The sequence below is a fragment of the Engystomops pustulosus genome, chromosome 4 (genome assembly GCF_040894005.1).
Source record: "Engystomops pustulosus chromosome 4, aEngPut4.maternal, whole genome shotgun sequence".
Lineage (NCBI taxonomy): Eukaryota > Metazoa > Chordata > Amphibia > Anura > Leptodactylidae > Engystomops > Engystomops pustulosus.
In genome coordinates, this window is record NC_092414.1 from 206440129 (window position 1) to 206461290 (window position 21162).

General features: G+C 45.0%; 1 protein-coding gene across 1 annotated transcript; it reads left to right on the plus strand.

The window, feature by feature from the left end:
- Positions 1–2096: 2096 nt before the first annotated feature.
- Positions 2097–21008, plus strand: HOOK2 (hook microtubule tethering protein 2). The gene is made up of 22 exons (XM_072149664.1): positions 2097–2235; positions 8621–8706; positions 9001–9073; positions 9193–9243; positions 12928–13060; positions 13149–13216; positions 13359–13421; positions 13615–13695; positions 15525–15688; positions 15766–15906; positions 16013–16214; positions 16327–16437; positions 16523–16610; positions 16914–16980; positions 17054–17191; positions 17281–17368; positions 17449–17483; positions 17600–17682; positions 17866–17969; positions 18937–19041; positions 19205–19276; positions 19372–21008. The coding sequence occupies exons 1-22, from the start codon at positions 2188–2190 to the stop codon at positions 19531–19533; spliced, it is 2163 nt and encodes a 720-aa protein (XP_072005765.1). The 5' UTR covers positions 2097–2187; the 3' UTR covers positions 19534–21008.
- Positions 21009–21162: the final 154 nt, after the last annotated feature.

Consider the following 21162-nt stretch of genomic DNA (forward strand, 5'->3'; position numbering starts at 1 on the left):
TGGGATACAGTATATTACTAAGCTGGGGGGCTGTATATGGGGTACAGTATATTACTAAGCTGGGGGGCTGTATATGGGATACAGTATATTATTAAGCTGGGGGGGCTGTATATGGGATACAGTATATTACTAAGCTGGGGGGCTGTATATGGGATACAGTATATTACTAAGCTGGGGGGCTGTATATGGGATACAGTCTATTACTAAGCTGGGGGGATGTATATGGGATACAGTATATTACTAAGCTGGGGGGCTGTATATGGGATACAGTATATTACTAAGCTGGGGGGCTGTATATGGGATACAGTATATTACTAAGCTGGGGGGCTGTATATGGGATACAGTATATTACTAAGCTGGGGGATGTATATGGGATACAGAATATTACTAAGCTGGGGGGGCTGTATATGTGGGGCAAGATTTTATTTAAGCTGTAGGGGATCTGTATATGGGAGCTGTATATAATTTAATTGGGTGGTGAATAACGAGGCCTTTAAATATATGAGAGCAGGGATAATGAAGGGATGTGTTATATGTGTGGAGAGTGCGGTCAGTTGTGTTGTGAGGGGCATATACTTCATACTGTAAGTGACTGTGGTATTTTTAGGGACGCCGGGTGGAGATGCTGCACGGAGCTGAAGATATCTGGCCGTGAATTCAGCAGTGATACGTCATGGATTGGAGAACCCGGAATAAAGTCCTCCTGATGGAAGAGATTGTCATCTATAAGGTACTAGATGCCACTAATGACTCTCAGATCCTGTAGTCAGTCACACAGTGTCAGGGAGCTGTCTGTAGGGTTGTTAATTGTTAGTAAAGTTTTCCGCATTTACTTAACAGGGAGCGGGGGGAACGGGGGGGCAGCATTTTAATATTCGCCTCAGGCAGCAAAAATGCTAGAATCGGCCCTGTATAGGAGGATGCCACTACACATACATAAATTGTACTGATAGGGGGCGCTGTTTATATTACAATTAATTGACTGCAGGAGAGGAGGGTGGGTGACTCTAGGACCACTTTAATTTTCCTATTTACCGCCAGCAAGTAGATGCCTGAGCATTTATTTATAAGCGTACGGATTCTATAGGTGAACTTACAATACAGAAGTTATTACAGAATAGTAAAAAAATGGCTTTTTCTTTCAAACACGGGGCCGCACCTGTACACAGGTTGTCTGTGATACTGCAGCTGAACTTCATTCATGTCAATGGAGCTGATCTGTAACACCAGACACGACGTAAGAACAAGTCTGGCTCTCAGGACATGCTGGGGGTTGTAGTTGCCCTGCAGCTAGAGAGCCACAGCTTCACACTATGACTCACAGCCTGAGCTGAGTTTCCAGGAATAATAACACTGGGGTCAGACTTCTGTGTAATCTGGTGGGGCACAGGCATTGCCCTCCTCTAAATAATAAGTGAAAACGCTGGAGGAGATTGTGAAAACAACATATACAGACTGATACATTGTAACAAAACCACAATCCATGCATTAATGTATCATTTGTTGACAGAGATTTGTCTATATTGGCTTCTATTGTAACACACCTCAGTCTTGAATACTATTGTCTGTATAGATTTTTAATATTTGGAATATTTCCATTCACTGACAGCAATCAGAGATACAGAATTTTAGAATTTTTTATAGTTTTATAAATAAAAATGACATTTGCCTCTTGCATCTGCCTAGTGCTTTTATAAATGGGGGAGGGGTCATGCTGCAGTGTAAAGAATGGAGGAGGGCAGATCACCCCCATCAGCCTCTCATGAGATACAGAGGATGTAAGTGCATGCTGGGAGTTGTAGTCGAGCACTACCCAGGCAGCCAGTGACGTCACACTACAGATCAGTCCTCTCAAGTCCTGTGGCTGCAGTCTGGGTGTACCCGCCACGTCACGGCTAGTAATTACAAACTAGCAGTAAAATCAGGCAATCCCGCGGACACCTCTACCTCCTGCGCGGCCTGTACGAAGGACCTCTCTCCAGGAACTGTTCCTCTTGGAAACCGGAGAACGCTGCACGCTGATTGGACAGTATTTGGTAGTGGGCGTTTCTTCTATCTTGTGTAAGGTGTATGTTCTGCGTGAGCCGTACGGTGGCCTGCCAGGGACATAAACTGCCGGATTCGCCTGGCGGGGCCTGTTGGATGTAACGTATGTTCTGAGGGGAAGGAGCCGGTTACAGAGCGGAGATGAGCGGCAAGAGGAAAGCGGAGCACAGCGACCCCCTGCTCACATGGGTATGAGACCCCGGAGGAGCGGCGCACACACCTGCTGCAACTAGTCTTCATGTTACTACCTGCAGTATTACCAGCGGGTTATGTAACAGCCGGGAATACTGCAGAGCATAGGAGCGGCCCGACATATGCTGCACACCCATCCTGACTAATACTGGGGTACTACTACTACCACCATACTGTCATAGTACTAATACTCCATCCTACTCACATATCCCGGGCTAATGGAATATTACTAATACTGCTCCTACCATACTCGCCTATCCTGGGCTACTGTAATGTTACTAATGCTACAACCATACTCACATATCCTGGGCTAATGGAATAGTACAAATACTACTACCATACTCGCATATCCTGGGCTACTGTCATAGTACTAACACTACTCCCATATTCGCCTATTCTGGGCTACTGTCATAGTGCTAATACTCCATCCTACTCTCATTCTGGGCTAATGGAATAGTACTAATACTACTACTACCATACTCGCATATCCTGGGCTACTGTCATAGTACTAACACTACTCCCATACTCGCATATCCTGGGCTACTGTCATAGTACTACTCCCATACTCACATATCCTGGGCTACTGTCATAGTACTACTCCCATACTCACATATCCTGGGCTACTGTCATAGTACTACTCCCATACTCACATATCCTGGGCTACTGTCATAGTACTAACACTACTCCCATATTCGCCTATTCTGGGCTACTGTCATAGTACTAATACTCCATCCTACTCACATATTCTGGGCTAATGGAATAGTACTTATACTACGCCTACCATACTCGCCTATCCTGGGCTACTGTAATGTTACTAATGCTACAACCATACTCGCATATCCTGGGCTACTGTCATAGTACTAATACTACTACCATACTCGCATATCCTGGGCTACTGTCATAGTACTAATACTACTACCATACTTGCATATCCTGGGCTACTGTCATAGTACTAATACTACTACCATACTTGCATACCCTGGGCTACTGTCATAGTACTAATACTACTACTACTACTATACTTGCCTATTCTGGGCTACTGGAATAGTACTAATACTACCATACTCGCCTATCCTGGGCTACTGTAATGTTACTAATGCTACAACCATACTCACATATCCTGGCCTACTGTCACAGTGCTAATACTACTACTACAATACTTGCATTTACTGGGCTACTGTAATAGTATTGTATTCACCTATACTGGAGTATTGTAATAGTACTAATAATACCTCACTCATCTATACTGGTGGTTTTGCAATAGTACTAATACTAGTCTACTCACCTATCCTGTGGTACTGTAATAGTACTGATACTACCCTACTCACCTATACTGGGGCACTGTAATAGTAATTACATACTCACAGATCCTGGGCTACTGCAATGGTACTTTATTCACCTATATTGGAGTATTTTAATAGTACTAATACTACCCCACTAATCTATACTGATGATACTCGTCTATACTGGGTTCCTGTAATAGTACCAATACTACTCTTCTCACCTATACTGGTGTTTTTACTAGTATTAATACTACCATACTCGCCCATACTTGCGTACTGTACTAGCACTACCCTCCTCACATAAGCTGGGGCAATGTAAAAGGGATAATTCTCACCTGTACTGGAGGTTCTGTAATAGTACTAATACTCACTTTTAGTGGGATATTGTAATAGTATTAACACTCCACTGTTATGGTACTAATAATCCCTATACACTAATATTCAGTAACAATAATAATCCTTATACTACCTAATTCTCCCCTTATCATTTACTGTTGTACCATATTGGTGCTAATACCCCCTAAGCACTAATACTAAGGCGCTATAATAATTCAAATACCGCTCATCATTGGGGCACCATATTACTGGTACTACCCCTACTCACATATACTGGGGTAGTATTATAATACTAATACCCCATATACACAATGAGGTAGTATAATAGTATTTATAAGGGGGTATTGGTACTAAACTGTACACACGTTTTTGTACTAATACTCCTTATTTGTACTGGGCTTTAATGTTGGTACTAATACCCCCTTACCCACTTATTCTAGGGGCACCATATGTGTATTCATACTGCCTAATCACTAATGCTAGGGACTATAATACAATAAGTAATCCCCTTCTCAGTTACACTATGGCACTACAATACAAACCGTTAAATTCTCCCTCCCTCCGTAAGTTAAAATATTTGATACTAAGAAAGTACTTCTAGTTATACTAAGATGTTATAGTAGTAATATATTGGGTCACTATTTTGGTTATGGTACCTATGTATGTACTAGGGATCTATAATAGAACTGCTATCAATTTATCCATATATCCAATATACTAGTGTACTGTAATACCCCCCCTGGTCTGCTCTACTATGGTGCTATTATAGTACTAATACTCCCCACTCAGTATACAAGGACGCTCTCATACTATTATTTCCTCGCCTTATAAATGAGCCCCTGTTAAATCTATACATTGTACAATGGCATAAAGTAGTGAGACCCCCATCTAAAACAAGTACAAGACCCTACTCACTTCTTCATATTTAGAACCATTAACATAAACATATTTTATTGATATTTAATGTGATGGAAAAACGCAAAGTATCAAATGTTTAAGTGTAAAAAAAACAAAATATATACCTGCGTTACCACATTTTTTTTATTATTTTTTTTTTTTTCAAATTAAAAAAAGCAGGCTGTGGTGTATATATGTATTTATATCCCCCCCTCTCCCGAGTCTGTACAACTTTATACGTAGTGAGGGATCTGTTGGGGCTTAGCGCTCCCAGCCATGTACATCTAGAGGCTGGAGGCTCCTCCATTCTTCTTTGTACATCTAGAGGCTGGAGGTTCCCCCATTCTTCTTTGTACATCTAGAGGCTGGAGGTTCCTCCATTCTTCTTTGTACATCTAGAGGCTGGAGGTCCCCCCATTCTTCTTTGTACATCTAGAGGCTGGAGGTCCCCCCATTCTTCTTTGTTCATCTAGAGGCTGGAGGTTCCCCCATTCTTCTTGTACATCTAGAGGCTGGAGGTTCCCCCATTCTTCTTTGTACATCTAGAGGCTGGAGGTTCCTCCATTCTTCTCTGTACATCTAGAGGCTGGAGGTTCCCCCATTCTTCTTTGTACATCTAGAGGCTGGAGGTCCCCCATTCTTCTCTGCACATCTAGAGGCTGGAGGTTCCCCCATTCTTCTTTGTACATCTAGAAGCTGGAGGTTCCCCCCATTCTTCTTTGTTCATCTAGAGGCTGGAGGTTCCCCCCCATTCTTCTTTGTACATCTAGAGGCTGGAGGTTCCCCCATTCTTCTTTGTACATCTAGAGGTTGGAGGTTCCTCCATTCTTCTTTGTACATCTAGAGGCTGGAGGTCCCCCATTCTTCTTTGTACATCTAGAGGCTGGAGGTTCCCCCATTCTTCTTTGTACATCTAGAGGCTGGAGGTTCCTCCATTCTTCTTTGTACATCTAGAGGCTGGAGGTTCCTCCATTCTTCTTTGCACATCTAGAGGCTGGAGGTCCCCCATTCTTCTTTGTACATCTAGAGGCTGGAGGTTCCCCCATTCTTCTTTGTACATCTAGAGGCTGGAGGTCCCCCATTCTTCTTTGTACATCTAGAGGCTGGAGGTTCCTCCATTCTTCTTTGTACATCTAGAGGTTGGAGGTTCCTCCATTCTTCTTTGTACATCTAGAGGCTGGAGGTCCCCCATTCTTCTTTGTACATCTAGAGGCTGGAGGTTCCCCCATTCTTCTTTGTACATCTAGAGGCTGGAGGTTCCTCCATTCTTCTTTGTACATCTAGAGGCTGGAGGTTCCCCCATTCTTCTTTGTACATCTAGAGGCTGGAGGTTCCCCCATTCTTCTCTGTACATCTAGAGGCTGGAGGTTCCCCCCATTCTTCTTTGTTCATCTAGAGGCTGGAGGTTCCCCCCCATTCTTCTTTGTACATCTAGAAGCTGGAGGTTCCCCCATTCTTCTCTGTACATCTAGAGGCTGGAGGTTCCTCCATTCTTCTTTGTACATCTAGAGGCTGGAGGTTCCTCCATTCTTCTTTGTACATCTAGAGGCTGGAGGTTCCTCCATTCTTCTTTGTACATCTAGAGCAGTGATGGCGAACCTTTTAGAGGCCGAGTGCCCAAACTACAACATAGACACCGCTTATTTATCGCAAAGTGCCAACACAGAAATGTAATTTGTGATTTATACTCCCTTCTCTGTCACAGTTTTCATTGATACCAGCACCTGAGGCACCAATAAAGCAGAAAATACTCCCAGGTAGCGCTGTCACTTTAAAATACCAATGTGCACAGCAAGTCCTGGGCTGCCTGGGACTGCTGGAAGATACCTGGGGTCATCTCTGGTGATGGCCTGAGTGCCCACAGAAAGGGCTCCGAGTGCCACCTCTGGCACCAGTGCCATAGGTTAGCCATCACTGATCTAGAGGCTGGAGGTTCCCCCATTCTTCTTTGTACATCTAGAGGCTGGAGGCTCCTCCATTCTTCTTTGTACATCTAGAGGCTGGAGGTCCCCCCATTCTTCTTTGTACATCTAGAGGTTGGAGGTTCCCCCCATTCTTCTTTGTACATCTAGAGGCTGGAGGTTCCTCCATTCTTCTCTGTACATCTAGAGGCTGGAGGTTCCCCCATTCTTCTTTGTACATCTAGAGGCTGGAGGTTCCTCCATTCTTCTTTGTACATCTAGAGGTTGGAGGTTCTTCCATTCTTCTTTGTTCATCTAGAGGCTGGAGGTTCCCCCCCATTCTTCTCTGTACATCTAGAGGCTGGAGGTTCCCCCATTCTTCTTTGTACATCTAGAAGCTGGAGGTTCCTCCATTCTTCTTTGTACATCTAGAGGCTGGAGGTTCCTCCATTCTTCTTTGTACATCTAGAGGCTGGAGGTTCCCCCCCATTCTTCTCTGTACATCTAGAGGCTGGAGGTTCCCCCATTCTTCTTTGTACATCTAGAAGCTGGAGGTTCCTCCATTCTTCTTTGTACATCTAGAGGCTGGAGGTTCCTCCATTCTTCTTTGTACATCTAGAGGCTGGAGGTTCCCCCATTCTTCTTTGTACATCTAGAGGCTGGAGGCTCCTCCATTCTTCTTTGTACATCTAGAGGCTGGAGGTCCCCCCATTCTTCTTTGTACATCTAGAGGCTGGAGGTTCCTCCATTCTTCTCTGTACATCTAGAGGCTGGAGGTTCCCCCATTCTTCTTTGTACATCTAGAGGCTGGAGGTTCCCCCATTCTTCTTTGTACATCTAGAGGCTGGAGGTTCCTCCATTCTTCTTTGTACATCTAGAGGCTGGAGGTTCCTCCATTCTTCTTTGTACATCTAGAGGTTGGAGGTTCCCCCATTCTTCTCTGTACATCTAGAGGTTGGAGGTTCCCCCATTCTTCTCTGTACATCTAGAGGCTGGAGGTTCCCCCCATTCTTCTTTGTACATCTAGAGGCTGGAGGTTCCCCCCATTCTTCTTTGTTCATCTAGAGGCTGGAGGTTCCCCCCCATTCTTCTCTGTACATCTAGAGGCTGGAGGTTCCTCCATTCTTCTTTGTACATCTAGAGGCTGGAGGTTCCCCCATTCTTCTTTGCACATCTAGAGGCTGGAGGTTCCCCCATTCTTCTTTGTACATCTAGAGGCTGGAGGCTCCTCCATTCTTCTTTGTACATCTAGAGGCTGGAGGTTCCCCCCCATTCTTCTTTGTACATCTAGAGGCTGGAGGTTCCTCCATTCTTCTTTGTACATCTAGAGGCTGGAGGTTCCCCCATTCTTCTTTGTACATCTAGAGGCTGGAGGTTCCTCCATTCTTCTTTGTACATCTAGAGGCTGGAGGTTCCTCCATTCTTCTCTGTACATCTAGAGGCTGGAGGTTCCTCCATTCTTCTTTGTACATCTAGAGGCTGGAGGTTCCCCCATTCTTCTTTGTACATCTAGAGGCTGGAGGTTCCTCCATTCTTCTTTGTACATCTATCCTCCCATCAGCTCTGAGCTTCTCCCCAGTCCGTGCTGAAGCTCAGCCTCCCCCCAGCATGGTGCGGCCCCCCGGGGATGGTGTGACATGGGAGATGTGCAGCGTTGAGCTGTTTTGGTCTCCCCATCTCCCACGTGCTCGCTGTGCCCCTATATAGGACAGGACATGTTGTGGCTTTCTATAGATGTTGTGGGGGTGAATACACATGGGGGGGCTCTGTTTATTAATTTGGAGAATCGCCCTCTTCGCACTTCACAAATACTTGATACTGTGTCACATAAAATACATGTAAGGTTGTGTAATACTTTTAGGACACTTTTGCACACACTGTGTTCTGTACTAGTTGTGCTATACTACTACAGTGATACTACACTAGTACTGTAGTACTTATAGGGGCTGTCTCTTTCCTCCTCAGATGCAGACATTCCCGGTGTCCGGTCCGTGCTCTTCCTTCAAGGACTTGGCGGCAGGATTGGCCATCGCCCAGGTGCTGAATCGCATGTAAGTAGTCACTGGGGGTTCCCAATACTGAGATGTAAGTGATGACGAGCTGTGGGGGTGTTGGGTTACAATGGGCCACTGTCCCGGCACATGCTCGGTGTTGGTGTCAGGCAGCTGCAGGGTCAGCTGTGCACTCTTATGTTGTGGATCCTCCTCCAGCTCAGAGTTGGAGGGACGCGTGATGGAGCTGCTCATAGATACTGAAGCACAGTCCTGAATTTACTTGACTTGCCACACATTTGTAGCCAGAATCCTGGGAATTGGTGATCCTCATCCTGTGTCTTGTGTCTGCAGAGACTCCTCGTGGTTCAATGACGCCTGGCTGATGAGGATAAAGCCCGACTCCGGGGACAACTGGCGGCTGAAGGTGAGTCCTGTCATTCACACCTCTAGGGGGCGCTCACTGCTATATGCCCATTATAGGAACAGTATGGAGAGACCCTGCACAGCAGATATTATTATACACTGTATCCTCTCCTCCATCAGGTCAGTAATCTGAAGAGGATCCTGCAGAGCGTTCTGGAGTACTATCAGGATGTGAGTAATAACTACACCAAGAGTTACTACTCCAGTCATATCTTCTTATACATAGGGAATATATTATTATATCTCTCAATGGGGGGTACATAGGGGGCAGTATTATAGTAGTTATATTCTTGTACATAGGGGGCAGTATTATAGTAGTTATATTCTTGTACATAGGGGGCAGTATTATAGTAGTTATATTCTTGTACATAGGGCCGGTATTATAGTAGTTATATTCCTGTACATAGGGGGCAGTATTATAGTAGTTATATACTTGTACATAGGGAGCAGTATTATAGTAGTTATATTCTTGTACATAGGGGGCAGTATTATAGTAGTTATATTCTTGTACAAAGGGGGCAGTATTATAGTAGTTATATTCTTGTACAAAGGGGGCAGTATTATAGTAATTATATTCTTGTACATAGGGGGCAGTATTATAGTAGTTATATTCTTGGACATAGGAGGCAGTATTATAGTAATTATATTCTTGTACATAGGGGGCAGTATTATAGTAGTTATATTCTTGGACATAGGGGGCAGTATTATAGTAGTTATATTCCTGTACATAGGGGGCAGTATTATAGTAGTTATATTCTTGGACATAGGAGGCAGTATTATAGTAATTATATTCTTGTACATAGGGGGCAGTATTATAGTAGTTATATTCTTGGACATAGGGGGCAGTATTATAGTAGTTATATTCCTGTACATAGGGGGCAGTATTATAGTAGTTATATTCTTGTACACAGGAGGCAGTATTATAGTAGTTATATTCTTGTACATAGGGGGCAGTATTATAGTAGTTATATTCTTGTACATAGGGGGCAGTATTATAGTAGTTATATTCTTGTACATAGGGGGCAGTATTATAGTAGTTATATTCTTGTACATAGGGAGCAGTATTATAGTAGTTATATTCTTGTACATTGGGGGCAGTATTATAGTAGTTATATTCTTGTACATAGGGGGCAGTATTATAGTAGTTATATTCTTGTACATAGGGGGCAGTATTATAGTAGTTATATTCTTGTACATAGGGGGCAGTATTATAGTAGTTATATTCTTGTACATAGGGGGCAGTATTATAGTAGTTATATTCCTGTACATAGGGGGCAGTATTATAGTAGTTATATTCTTGTACATAGGGGGCAGTATTATAGTAGTTATATTCCTGTACATAGGGGGCAGTATTATAGTAGTTATATTCTTGTACACAGGAGGCAGTATTATAGTAGTTATATTCTTGTACATAGGGGGCAGTATTATAGTAGTTATATTCTTGTACATAGGGGGCAGTATTATAGTAGTTATATTCTTGTACATAGGGGGCAGTATTATAGTAGTTATATTCTTGTACATAGGGAGCAGTATTATAGTAGTTATATTCTTGTACATAGGGGGCAGTATTATAGTAGTTATATTCTTGTACATAGGGGGCAGTATTATAGTAGTTATATTCTTGTACATAGGGGGCAGTATTATAGTAGTTATATTCTTGTACATAGGGGGCAGTATTATAGTAGTTATATTCTTGTACATAGGGGGCAGTATTATAGTAGTTATATTCCTGTACATAGGGGGCAGTATTATAGTAGTTATATTCCTGTACATAGGGGGCAGTATTATAGTAGTTATATTCTTGGACATAGGGGGCAGTATTATAGTAGTTATATTCTTGTACATAGGGGGCAGTATTATAGTAGTTATAGTCTTGTACATAGGGGGCAGTATTATAGTAGTTATATTCTTGTACATAGGGGGCAGTATTATAGTAGTTATATTCTTGTACATAGGGGGCAGTATTATAGTAGTTATATTCCTGTACATAGGGGGCAGTATTATAGTAGTTATATTCCTGTACATAGGGGGCAGTATTATAGTAGTTATATTCTTGGACATAGGGGGCAGTATTATAGTAGTTATATTCTTGTACATAGGGGGCAGTATTATAGTAGTTATATTCCTGTACATAGGGGGCAGTATTATAGTAGTTATATTCCTGTACATAGGGGGCAGTATTATAGTAGTTATATTCTTGTACATAGGGGGCAGTATTATAGTAGTTATAGTCTTGTACATAGGGGGCAGTATTATAGTAGTTATATTCCTGTACATAGGGGGCAGTATTATAGGGGGCACATTACACATTTGTGGTTACATCTGTATCTCTGGAATGTACAATGTGTTGGAGTTTTTTCCTTGTTTGTTTCCCTCGGTGTCCTCATCACCTTGTTCTGCAGAATCCCCGCTCAGTGTTTGTTATCCTTGTTCCTCTGTGTACAATGGAGACCTTGTCTGGTTGGGTTTCCCCTATCTGTAATTCCATCTTCTCTTATCTGTCCTCCACCTGCACTTCCTCCTCACCTGCTGCGCGGTGTCATCCTAGGAAAATGTGCCCTGAGATCAGACTGAGTCATTATCCATAGCAGCATGCAGTGTTCTAATGCAGGGGATATATATAATATTGGGATATTCCACTCACAGAATGTAAGCTGAGTTTTTAACAATGGAAAGAACTGTACATTCCCTCAGTTTCCCATCCAGCTTAGTCTGACATTTACAGTACGGTAGTTCCGGGTCGGCTTGTCCAGCAGGTTAGGGGTTGATAGATTACAGGATGGAGGATGGGACGTGTCCGGTGACGTGTTATTTCTTATATGAAGGAGGCAAAGATCTATCATCATGTCAGTCCGTAGTATCATCCAATGCTATAAACCAGTGATGGCTAACCTATGGCACGGGTGCCAGAGGTGGCACTCAGAGCCCATTCTGTGGGCACCCAGGCCATCACCAGAGATGACTCCAGGTATCTTCCTGCAGTCCCAGACAGCCCAGGACTTGCTATGCACAGAACTATTTTAAAGTGACAGCTCTACCTGTGACTATTTTCTGCTTTATTGGTGTCCTCAGAGTCCTGGTATCAATGAAAACTGTGACAGAGAAGGGAGTATACATCACACATTACATTTCTGTGTTGGCAATTTGCGATAAATAAGCGGGTCTTTGTTGTAGTTTGGGCACTCGGTCTCGAAAAGGTTTGCCATCACTGCTATAAACCGATTGTGTTGTGAGGGCACCACCTGGTGGTCACTGGGTGCATCTGCATCTGGTTCCTGTTGGAACTGCACGTGTTTGGATGGAAATCCCCTAAAATCCTGGAACAAAAATTGGAGCACATACAAGTCCTGGACACGCCCAACTTTCCCGGATCGCTGTACAGTTTTATGAATTCTTATATTTTGGGATATCCAAGCCCCTCTATAAGATTTTTCTCTGTGTAATCGGGTTTCATCCTTGGTATTCATCTCCAGCTCATGGGAGGAAGCAGCCACTTTTACTGTATGGGGGGCATTAGTGTGTGTGGACTAATATGGGACTACTAATAGGGGCATGATGGGGTACTGGGCCTTCAAGAGGGCAAGGGGAATAATAATATGGGGCCACAATAGGACTCTGCTACTTTATAGGACCATCATGGAAGCTTCATCAGTGTACTACACAATGGGGGGCGCTATTATTGTAAGGGGCACAGAGAGACTGCGTCAGGTTATGGGTGTAGTTTAATGTATGTAAAATTTCTGTAGAGCCTGATGCAAAGTTCGTCTTTCTGTACTGTAAATGTCATAAGCAGGGCATGCTGGGAGATCTCGGCTCTGAAGGCTGCAGACTTGTGATATGTTAATTCTCACCCAGGTTCTTGGACACCCGGTTTCCGAGGACCACATCCCGGATGTCACAATGATCGGGGAGTTTTCGGACACGGCGGAGCTGAAGAAGATGGTGCAGCTGGTGTTGGGGTGCGCAATCAGCTGCGACAAGAAGGAAGGTGGGCCGGGGTGTCACAGGACAGGAGGTGTCATCCCAGCTCTGGCCTTTCCTTCTATAATCACATCTTGTGTTCTATATCCTTTCAGAGCATATCCAGCAGATCATGACCCTGGGGGAGTCGGTGCAGCAAGCTGTCATGGAGTCCATACAGGAGGTAGGTCCGATTATAGCAGAGGTCCCCCTGTTTGTGTCATCTTTTTGTGGATTGTTTAGAGCATGGGTCCATATCTGCCGCCATTACCAGTAGTCTCATCACATAACCTTACTGACTCCACAATGTGTATTAACTTCTGCAGCTCCTGAGCAAGGAACCTACAGACACAGTGACAGCCGACAGCTACGTCAACTATGACAGTCAGGTAAGTGACACCCTGTGAGGTCCGTATTACCCATACAGGGGCTGCAGGGTGTCTTGGTGGTCTGTAACCGGAGGGTATCAGGGAACACAATTGGTACTACAGCTTTGTATGTGACTGGAGTAGAACTTATAATTGATCTGCTGCACATCCGGACTTCTGCCTTCTCCTTGATGTTTTGTCTTTTGTTTTGCAGTCCCGTAAATATTACTTCCTGAGCGAGGACACGGATGAGAAGACGGGAATCCTGCATCGCTGCCATGAGCTGGAGCAGCAGGTATAGTGGACGTGCATGGCCTGTCTCCACGTGTTTGCTGTGGTGGTGGTAAAGGGGCCTTCTGCATTTGCTGAATTACAAACCCCCCCCCCCAACCCTGAATAACACTGGGGGAGGGGAAAATGTCATCATATTGTTGAAGATTTATCAAAACTGATACCATGGGCAACACCACCCATTGTCACCCAGTAAACCTGCTGGCAGATGGTCACTGGGACCCATGATGGCTAGATTGGTAAATGGTGACAGTGGGTGGACATTCCCTCTAAATATGCATGATACTAATAGGATAGTGCATGATAGGGTTCTTCCCCTCATGCACCCTTGTGCGGCCCCTGACTGCAGACTCAGGTGATGGGGGGTTTTGGGCTTCTGTACCTGACACTTCATTGAGTGATTTCACCCTCTAAAAAGGTTTTAAGCTGAGTTTGGTTTGGCATCCGGAGATGTTGGGTGAGTTTTAATGCCTGCCTCGTACCCGCTATCTCTAATCCTTACCTGTTTTGCATGCCAGCTGCCTAACCCGAGGGCATTGCCCCACAGCACGGTGCCAAGCATCAGTCCCAACACTGAGCTGCACCTCGTCCGTCTCTGCTTGTCTGCACCCTGTACTGCGCCTTATTAAACCCATTGTCTCTGTATTACTTGTATATGTTGTTTTCAGCTGTCACAGGACCCAAATTATCCTCCACATTGCACTAGAGTGTCACCCTCACAGGGGATATTTCGGCACATGTGACCATGCAGACTGCAGGCAGTGCTAGGTATTGGAGAGATATGTAACGCTATCTTTGTGTATGTTTATAGATTCAGGACTGTGGGCTCATATTCCTGGAATGGTCACTGGGGACATGTCCTCACACTGCTTTGTTCTGTACTCTCTGCAGTCATTTGCGGCACAGTCAATTCCTTTTTGCTGAGTAGAAGCTGTAGCAGACATCTGGTCTAAAACTATAGCTGTCATTCAGAGGAGAGGGGCTGCAGAGCTGTTAATGCAGAGGACATGGAGCACAGCAGTGTGAGGACACTACTATCCAGGTATATTAATGCATTTTACAAAGTCCTTCTACCGCTGACAACATACACAATGGTATGATTACTCATCCCTCCAAGGACATTACAAGGACATCACATAACACTGGCTATCACGCTATCATGCCCACCCTGCACATACACCCTGGCATCTTGCCACCTTGCCCAAGTATTCTTACTATATGATGTTAGTGGCTCATACTATATATGTGTGTGTGTGTGTGTGTGTGTGTGTACATATATATGGCCTCCTGCACCAGTATTTGGAGAGAATGGAGCAGCTGTCGTGTAACAGCTGTTGCATCTTCTCTTATTTATACAGTGGGTTGTACTATCACTTCCCTCAGAGAGGGTCCATATATGTATCTGTGCCCACACAGGGCCACCCTAGGACATACTGGAGAGAAACTGAGAGTGAGAGGGTTTGCTAAATATTGCATGTACTGCCCTCACCGTGTCCCTCCCCTACTGCCTGTGCATGGACCTGCCCGCAGACCACTCAGCAATGTGGGCTATTATCTCTTATGTTAATATGTGATCCACTGGGCTGGCATGACAAGCCAGGAGTGGCAGCTCTATACCAGCTGGAGAGCCAGTGCTGTCTGTTTCTCAACCCACAATATTTGTTATTACACCAGCTCCTTAAGGGCAACACAGGGTAACCCCCGCTTTTACGAACCCTTCTCCCCTTTAACCCCTTATTTCACTGTTGTCTTTTAACCCTTCTCACATACTGTGCTCCTTGCTCCTCTTCTTCCCATGTCGTCTCCCCTCCCCCACACCTTTTTCTCCATAAGGTGTCGATACTGATGGAAGAAAAGCGAAATCTAATGTCTGAGAATCAAGCCCTCAAGGAACAGCAGGAGTCGCCCGATGAAGACATGGGGGCGCCTCAGATGTTCGGCAAGAAGATGCTCCTACTACAGAGTCAGATCGAGCAACTTCAAGAAGAAAACTACAGGTACGGACAGAAGAAGAATTATGTATTGTAGTTAGAGAAGACCCATGGCTCATAATGATCATTACATCTCACCCCAGGATGGAGAGTGCACGCGATGACTACCGGCAGAGGTGCGAGGAGCTGGATCGGGAGGTACAGGAGCTACATCAGCGGAACCAGGACCTGACGGGTCTGGCACACGAGGCCCAGTCACTGAGGGATGAGATGGACATACTCCGGTAAGGGTGGAACATTGTCTAATAACACAGCACTGATGGAAGTCGAGGAGTAGGGATGATTTGTAAGTGACTGTGACGCCCTGTTTAAACCTCTCTCTCCTACTAGACACTCTTCAGACCGCGTGGGCAAGTTAGAGTCCCTGGTGGAGTCCTACAAGAAGAAGCTGGAAGATTTGGGGGATCTGCGGCGCCAGGTGAAGCTTCTAGAAGAGAGAAACACTGTCTACATGCAGCGCACGTGTCAGCTGGAGGAGGAGCTGCACAAGGCGCATGCGTCCCGCGGACAGGTGGACAGCCTCAGCCGACAGGTGAGACCCGACTAGATGAACGCAGTAAGACTCTCTATAATTTGCTGTGATATCCAGACCTGGCTAGGGGAACATAGAGCTGTATGACTTACCGCTGGCCTCTCGTGTGCAGATCCAGGAACTGAATAAGAAGCACTCGTCTGAGTCCCTGCGGGCAGAGAAGTGGCAGTTCGAGTTCCAGACTTTAAAAGAAAAGTTTGAGTCTTTACAAAAGGAGCGAGAGGTGAGGACAGGGCATCTTCCTGCGTCGTCTCCTTGCTTTATGAGAAGACTCTGCTGACATGACGCACACTTGTATTTCTCTCCAGCGACTTGTGGCAGAAAGAGACTCTCTGCGGGAGACTAATGAAGAGCTGCGCTGCTCCCACCTCCAGCAGACGTGCCTGGTACAAGCAGGTGAGAGGATACTGCCGCCAAATATCTGGAGTAGTGTCTCTGCCTCCACAACCATGATCACTGCTTAAAGGGGATGTCCTTATAATGACGGGTCGCAGGCGGTATGACCTGGCACATGCACCGCTGAGCATGCATGACCATCTCCATCAATCACATAAAGCTAGAAAGCAAATTAGACCCTAATTTGTGTTATCAGGAGTGTTCTGTCTTTTCCAAACGCTGTCATTCCCCCACCTTTACCCCTTACGTTGTTATAAGATGTATAAAAATGTGGACTTATTGTCACGTTCCCTCTCCTCCCAGATGCCCTCTCTGGACTGTCTTCTTCAGTGGAAAACTTGGCTGCAGAGATCCTTCCTGCAGAGCTAAAGTAAGAGCCCCCCTGACATATCTATACCTGTATCCCATATGGGCTGTAAGGCACTGACCTCTGATTCCTGTAGGGAGACCGTGCTCCGTCTGCAGCAGGAGAACAAGATGCTGTGTGTGCAGGAGGCCTCCTACCAGGAACGTCTGTCTGAGCTGCAGAATCTATTAGAAGAATCCAACCGAGGCCGCAATAGACTGGAGAGCGAAAACCGGTGAGGAGAGGGGCTGGCAGTCATTGTTGGTCTGACGTCTCCACTCATCTGTACTGCCCACAATAGAGAGTGACTGTCTTTTATTTCAGGCTGAACCAGAAGCAGATCCAGGAGCTGAAGGCTCAGATTTTGGATCTTCAGAGACAACTAAGGGAACAGGGCAGCCGTGCAGAAGACGTAAGTGCCCCCTTATATATGTGTGACCACCATACTATAGGCCCACAAGAAGCTGATGTGTCACTTCTTCTCTGTTTTAGTCTTCACAGCTGAAGAGGAAGCTAGAAGAACACCTGTAAGTATCTGATCTGCCCTGCTGAGCTGACAATCTAATGTATAATGCGCTGGGAGCCTACACAGTGCTATACATCAGTCGTTGTAGCAACTGCATTTAGTTGTCTGTATTTTCAGGGAGATGCTGCATGATGCTCACTCTGAGTTGCAGAAGAAGAGAGAATATATCGATACCCTCCAACCCAAAGCCGACCTGAACAGTACGACAGCATATTTGTCCTTGTTATCAGTCATAGAGTGTGTGTACAGCGCTACAGCTCTGGGGTCTGCTAATTGCCACTCATCATATATTTCAGTATATGTATAGTCACCACTAGGGGGAGCACCCAGTCTGTAGGCTATTTTGATGGTCCCTGTGTAACACTCGTCCTCCTCTTCCTCAGTGTCCCGCAAGGTGGACGAGTTACAGCAGATCCTCCGGCAGAAGGAGGAGGACATGCGAGCCATGGAGGAGCGATACAAGCGATATGTGGATAAGGCCCGCACGGTGAGCAGCACAATCATACATATTCCTTATGTTTATATCAGCGGCCGCTTCGAAGAGCAGCATATAACACACATGGATCCTGGCACTAGTGGGGTCTCTATAATCTCCCTCTTTTTAAGCTGAATAAACTTTTATCAAAATGTATTATAAATATGTAGAGCATCATTCCATCGCCCTTTCCCAAAGTGAAGCTATGAATGCAGAGGGTGCATGTACTTCTGCAAATTGTAAGATTATTCTTTCCTGCAGCTTCTTTTACATTCTGCCTTCAGCTGACTGGCTGGAAAAGGGCACATTTCAAACGCCTATGTCTCCTCAACCCTGGCACCTAGAAACACAATTCTAGAGAATCTACCCACCTATGTGTATGGATGAGATATCGACTCTTATTTTTTTTAAATCCTATAGAATTTTTTTTTTTCTGTCTTTTTGCAGGTTTTTTGTTTTTGGGGGTTTTTTTTGTGTGTGTGAGACTATGCCAGCATAGTTATAAGTTGACCATTGGTTCTGTCTGTTGCAGTGCTTCTAAAAGTATCTTTGCAAGACGGATTTTTTATTTTTTTTTTATTTTGCAACTTTTTTTTTTTTTTTTAGCAAATGAGAGACTTTTTAGGTGCAAAACGCCGTACAGCTGACCCCATCCTTTGTTCCATAAATGCAACTAAAAGTCCCTCAAAATAAAAATACCTGCAAAACTAAGACCAATAAAAGACCGGTATCACAACTGCAAGTTTGGATACACAGCACTGCTAAAGTATCCCGACTTCAGCCAACAACATAAGAAAACAAATGATACATGTGCTCCTTAAAGTTACACTCTGACAACTATATAAAAATCTGCCAGGGTTCAGGACATCTGTAATCTGCACAGGGCATATAGAGCCATATGGCAGTCGTGAATGGGGTTAATGTTATAAGATGGGCCACGTATTAGATAAACCCTGATCAATACAAATCTTGTCCTCAGGTTATTAAAACCCTGGACCCCAAGCAGCAGAATTCTATTCCTCCGGAGATCCAGGCCCTAAAGAACCAGCTGCAGGAGAAGGATTCGCGGATCCGACACCTGGAGGTGAGGCCTGGGGGGCAGACATCTTGGTTGTATTGATTTGGGTGGAGGCTTGCAAGCTGGTTTCTTCATTATTGCCCCTGCTGATCCCATCGCAGTGTGGGGTATGGCGGTATATCCTCCGCATAGGCCTGTGTAGTAATGTAATCTGTTTTATTTCCTCTAGACCGACTTTGAGAAGACCAAGTCTCAGAGGGAACAGGAGGAGAAGCTGATAATAAGCGCCTGGTATAACATGGTGCGTGACCGGCCTGGGCTCCGGCTTCTCAGCGTGTTACTGCTGTGTGTTGTACAGAGCTATATATAATAATGTGCTGTTCTTTCTCTCTCCAGGGGATGGCGCTGCAGCAGAAGGTGACGGATGAGAGGACACAAGTCCCCAGTGGGGCTCAGTCCTTCTTGGCCCAGCAGAGACTGGCCACCAACGCCAGACGTGGACAACTCTCCCGCTCCCTGCTCCCCCGATACAGCGACAAGCGCAAGAGCATGTCATAGGCCGCCGCGTTATAGCGTAGGGTATTGTATAAGCTACACACCCCGTGCTGGGGTCACTGGACAATCGCACTCCAGTAGGGGGCGCTGATCTCCTTTTAATTAAACCAATCTGCCTTTTTTTTTAACTCTTGCTGCCTCCCTTCACCCTGCGGATTGCACTTCCTTATGTGTCCCCTTTTTACCTTGTGCGTCTCACATGCCCCATTTCAGTAGTTTAATGAGCTGAGCACTTCACACTGCCCCCTATAGGTCACCCAGGGAAGTGCAACCTATCCCTCCAAGGCTTGTCCTGATCTGAATATGTTTATATACAGCCTGCCAGTGCTCGTTACACAATAGCGCCCCCCTATGGTTTTATAAATGACTGCAGATGGTTTTAATATTGAGTCACCTCTGCACACTGGTCCTTGTTCACATTGTCACACTGTAGGAGAGATTCTTACTGACGGGTCAGCAGGGGAAGAAGAGAACCTGCGTCATGTCCTCGCTGCTGCTATATGTCGTATTGCAGCGCCACCCTGTGGTCACTAGCAGGGACTGCAATGAGGACTGACCATGGGGACATCTTCACTAAGGTTTTCCTTCCGCCTCTTTGCACTTTACTATTATTGCAGTCAAGCACAAACCAAAGACCTCTCCTTAGGCCGCACTTTCACCTCTTCATAGCTAAAATTCCCCTCTATAGGGTGTGGGAAGAGATTTTTTTTTTTTTACCCCTCTTGGGCCCTACAGGAGTACATAGACATTTTGGGATCTGATACTCACAGTCGGTATTCTGGAGACATAAGCCTCATGATGTAAGGGGCCACATGAAAGACGCTCCTTTTGGGGCCATTTTCTGTAACGTGCAATTGTATATAGTCATTGAAGGTACAGATGTTAACCCATTGTGTCCAGACTGGTTGCCTTATTAACCCCCTGCTAGCCACAGGGGTGCGGCCTATAAACATGAGCACAAAGTATTAAACCGTCCCTTTAAACCTTGCTGCTGCTGCTGCCGCCATCTTCCCATCCCTTTTATTTTTACGTTGGGGTCTCTGTGCACGGATGTTGTTGTTTTTCTGCTTGTATTTATAGATGTTTTAAGCTGTGAATCGCTACCTATGTGTTTTTATAGATATGTTTCTCATTTACGTCTCACTTCCCGACCCTTTCACTTTAGGTATAAATAGGGCGTCTCGCCCCAAGATTAGGTTTTTAAAATCCTATAGAAATGCAGCTCTTTAGGATATTTCTTGCTGGGGTTATGTGCAGCGCCCCCTTGTGTCCTCTACTTGGTATAATTTACACTTCTTGTCTATGTCATCCCATAGCTGCACATATGTCATGACCTCCAGTCTTGCAGGGGGCATCCTCCTATGAGACCCCCACATTAGACAACTTTTCTATCTGCTGTTGGTTTACCATTCGTAGTATTGTTATAATTGTCTACTTTTATACATTACAAATAAACTTTTATCTCTCTTTTTACCAAAGTTGACTTGTTTCTTCTCGGGGGATAGCAGGATGGTCCGTGGGGCCCCGTCTACAATGTAGCAGATCCCCCTGATACAACCAGATGGACGCCTCTATTCTAGGAAACTTATGCATCCACAGCCCCTTATAGTATTATACAGAGGAGCAGCGTGT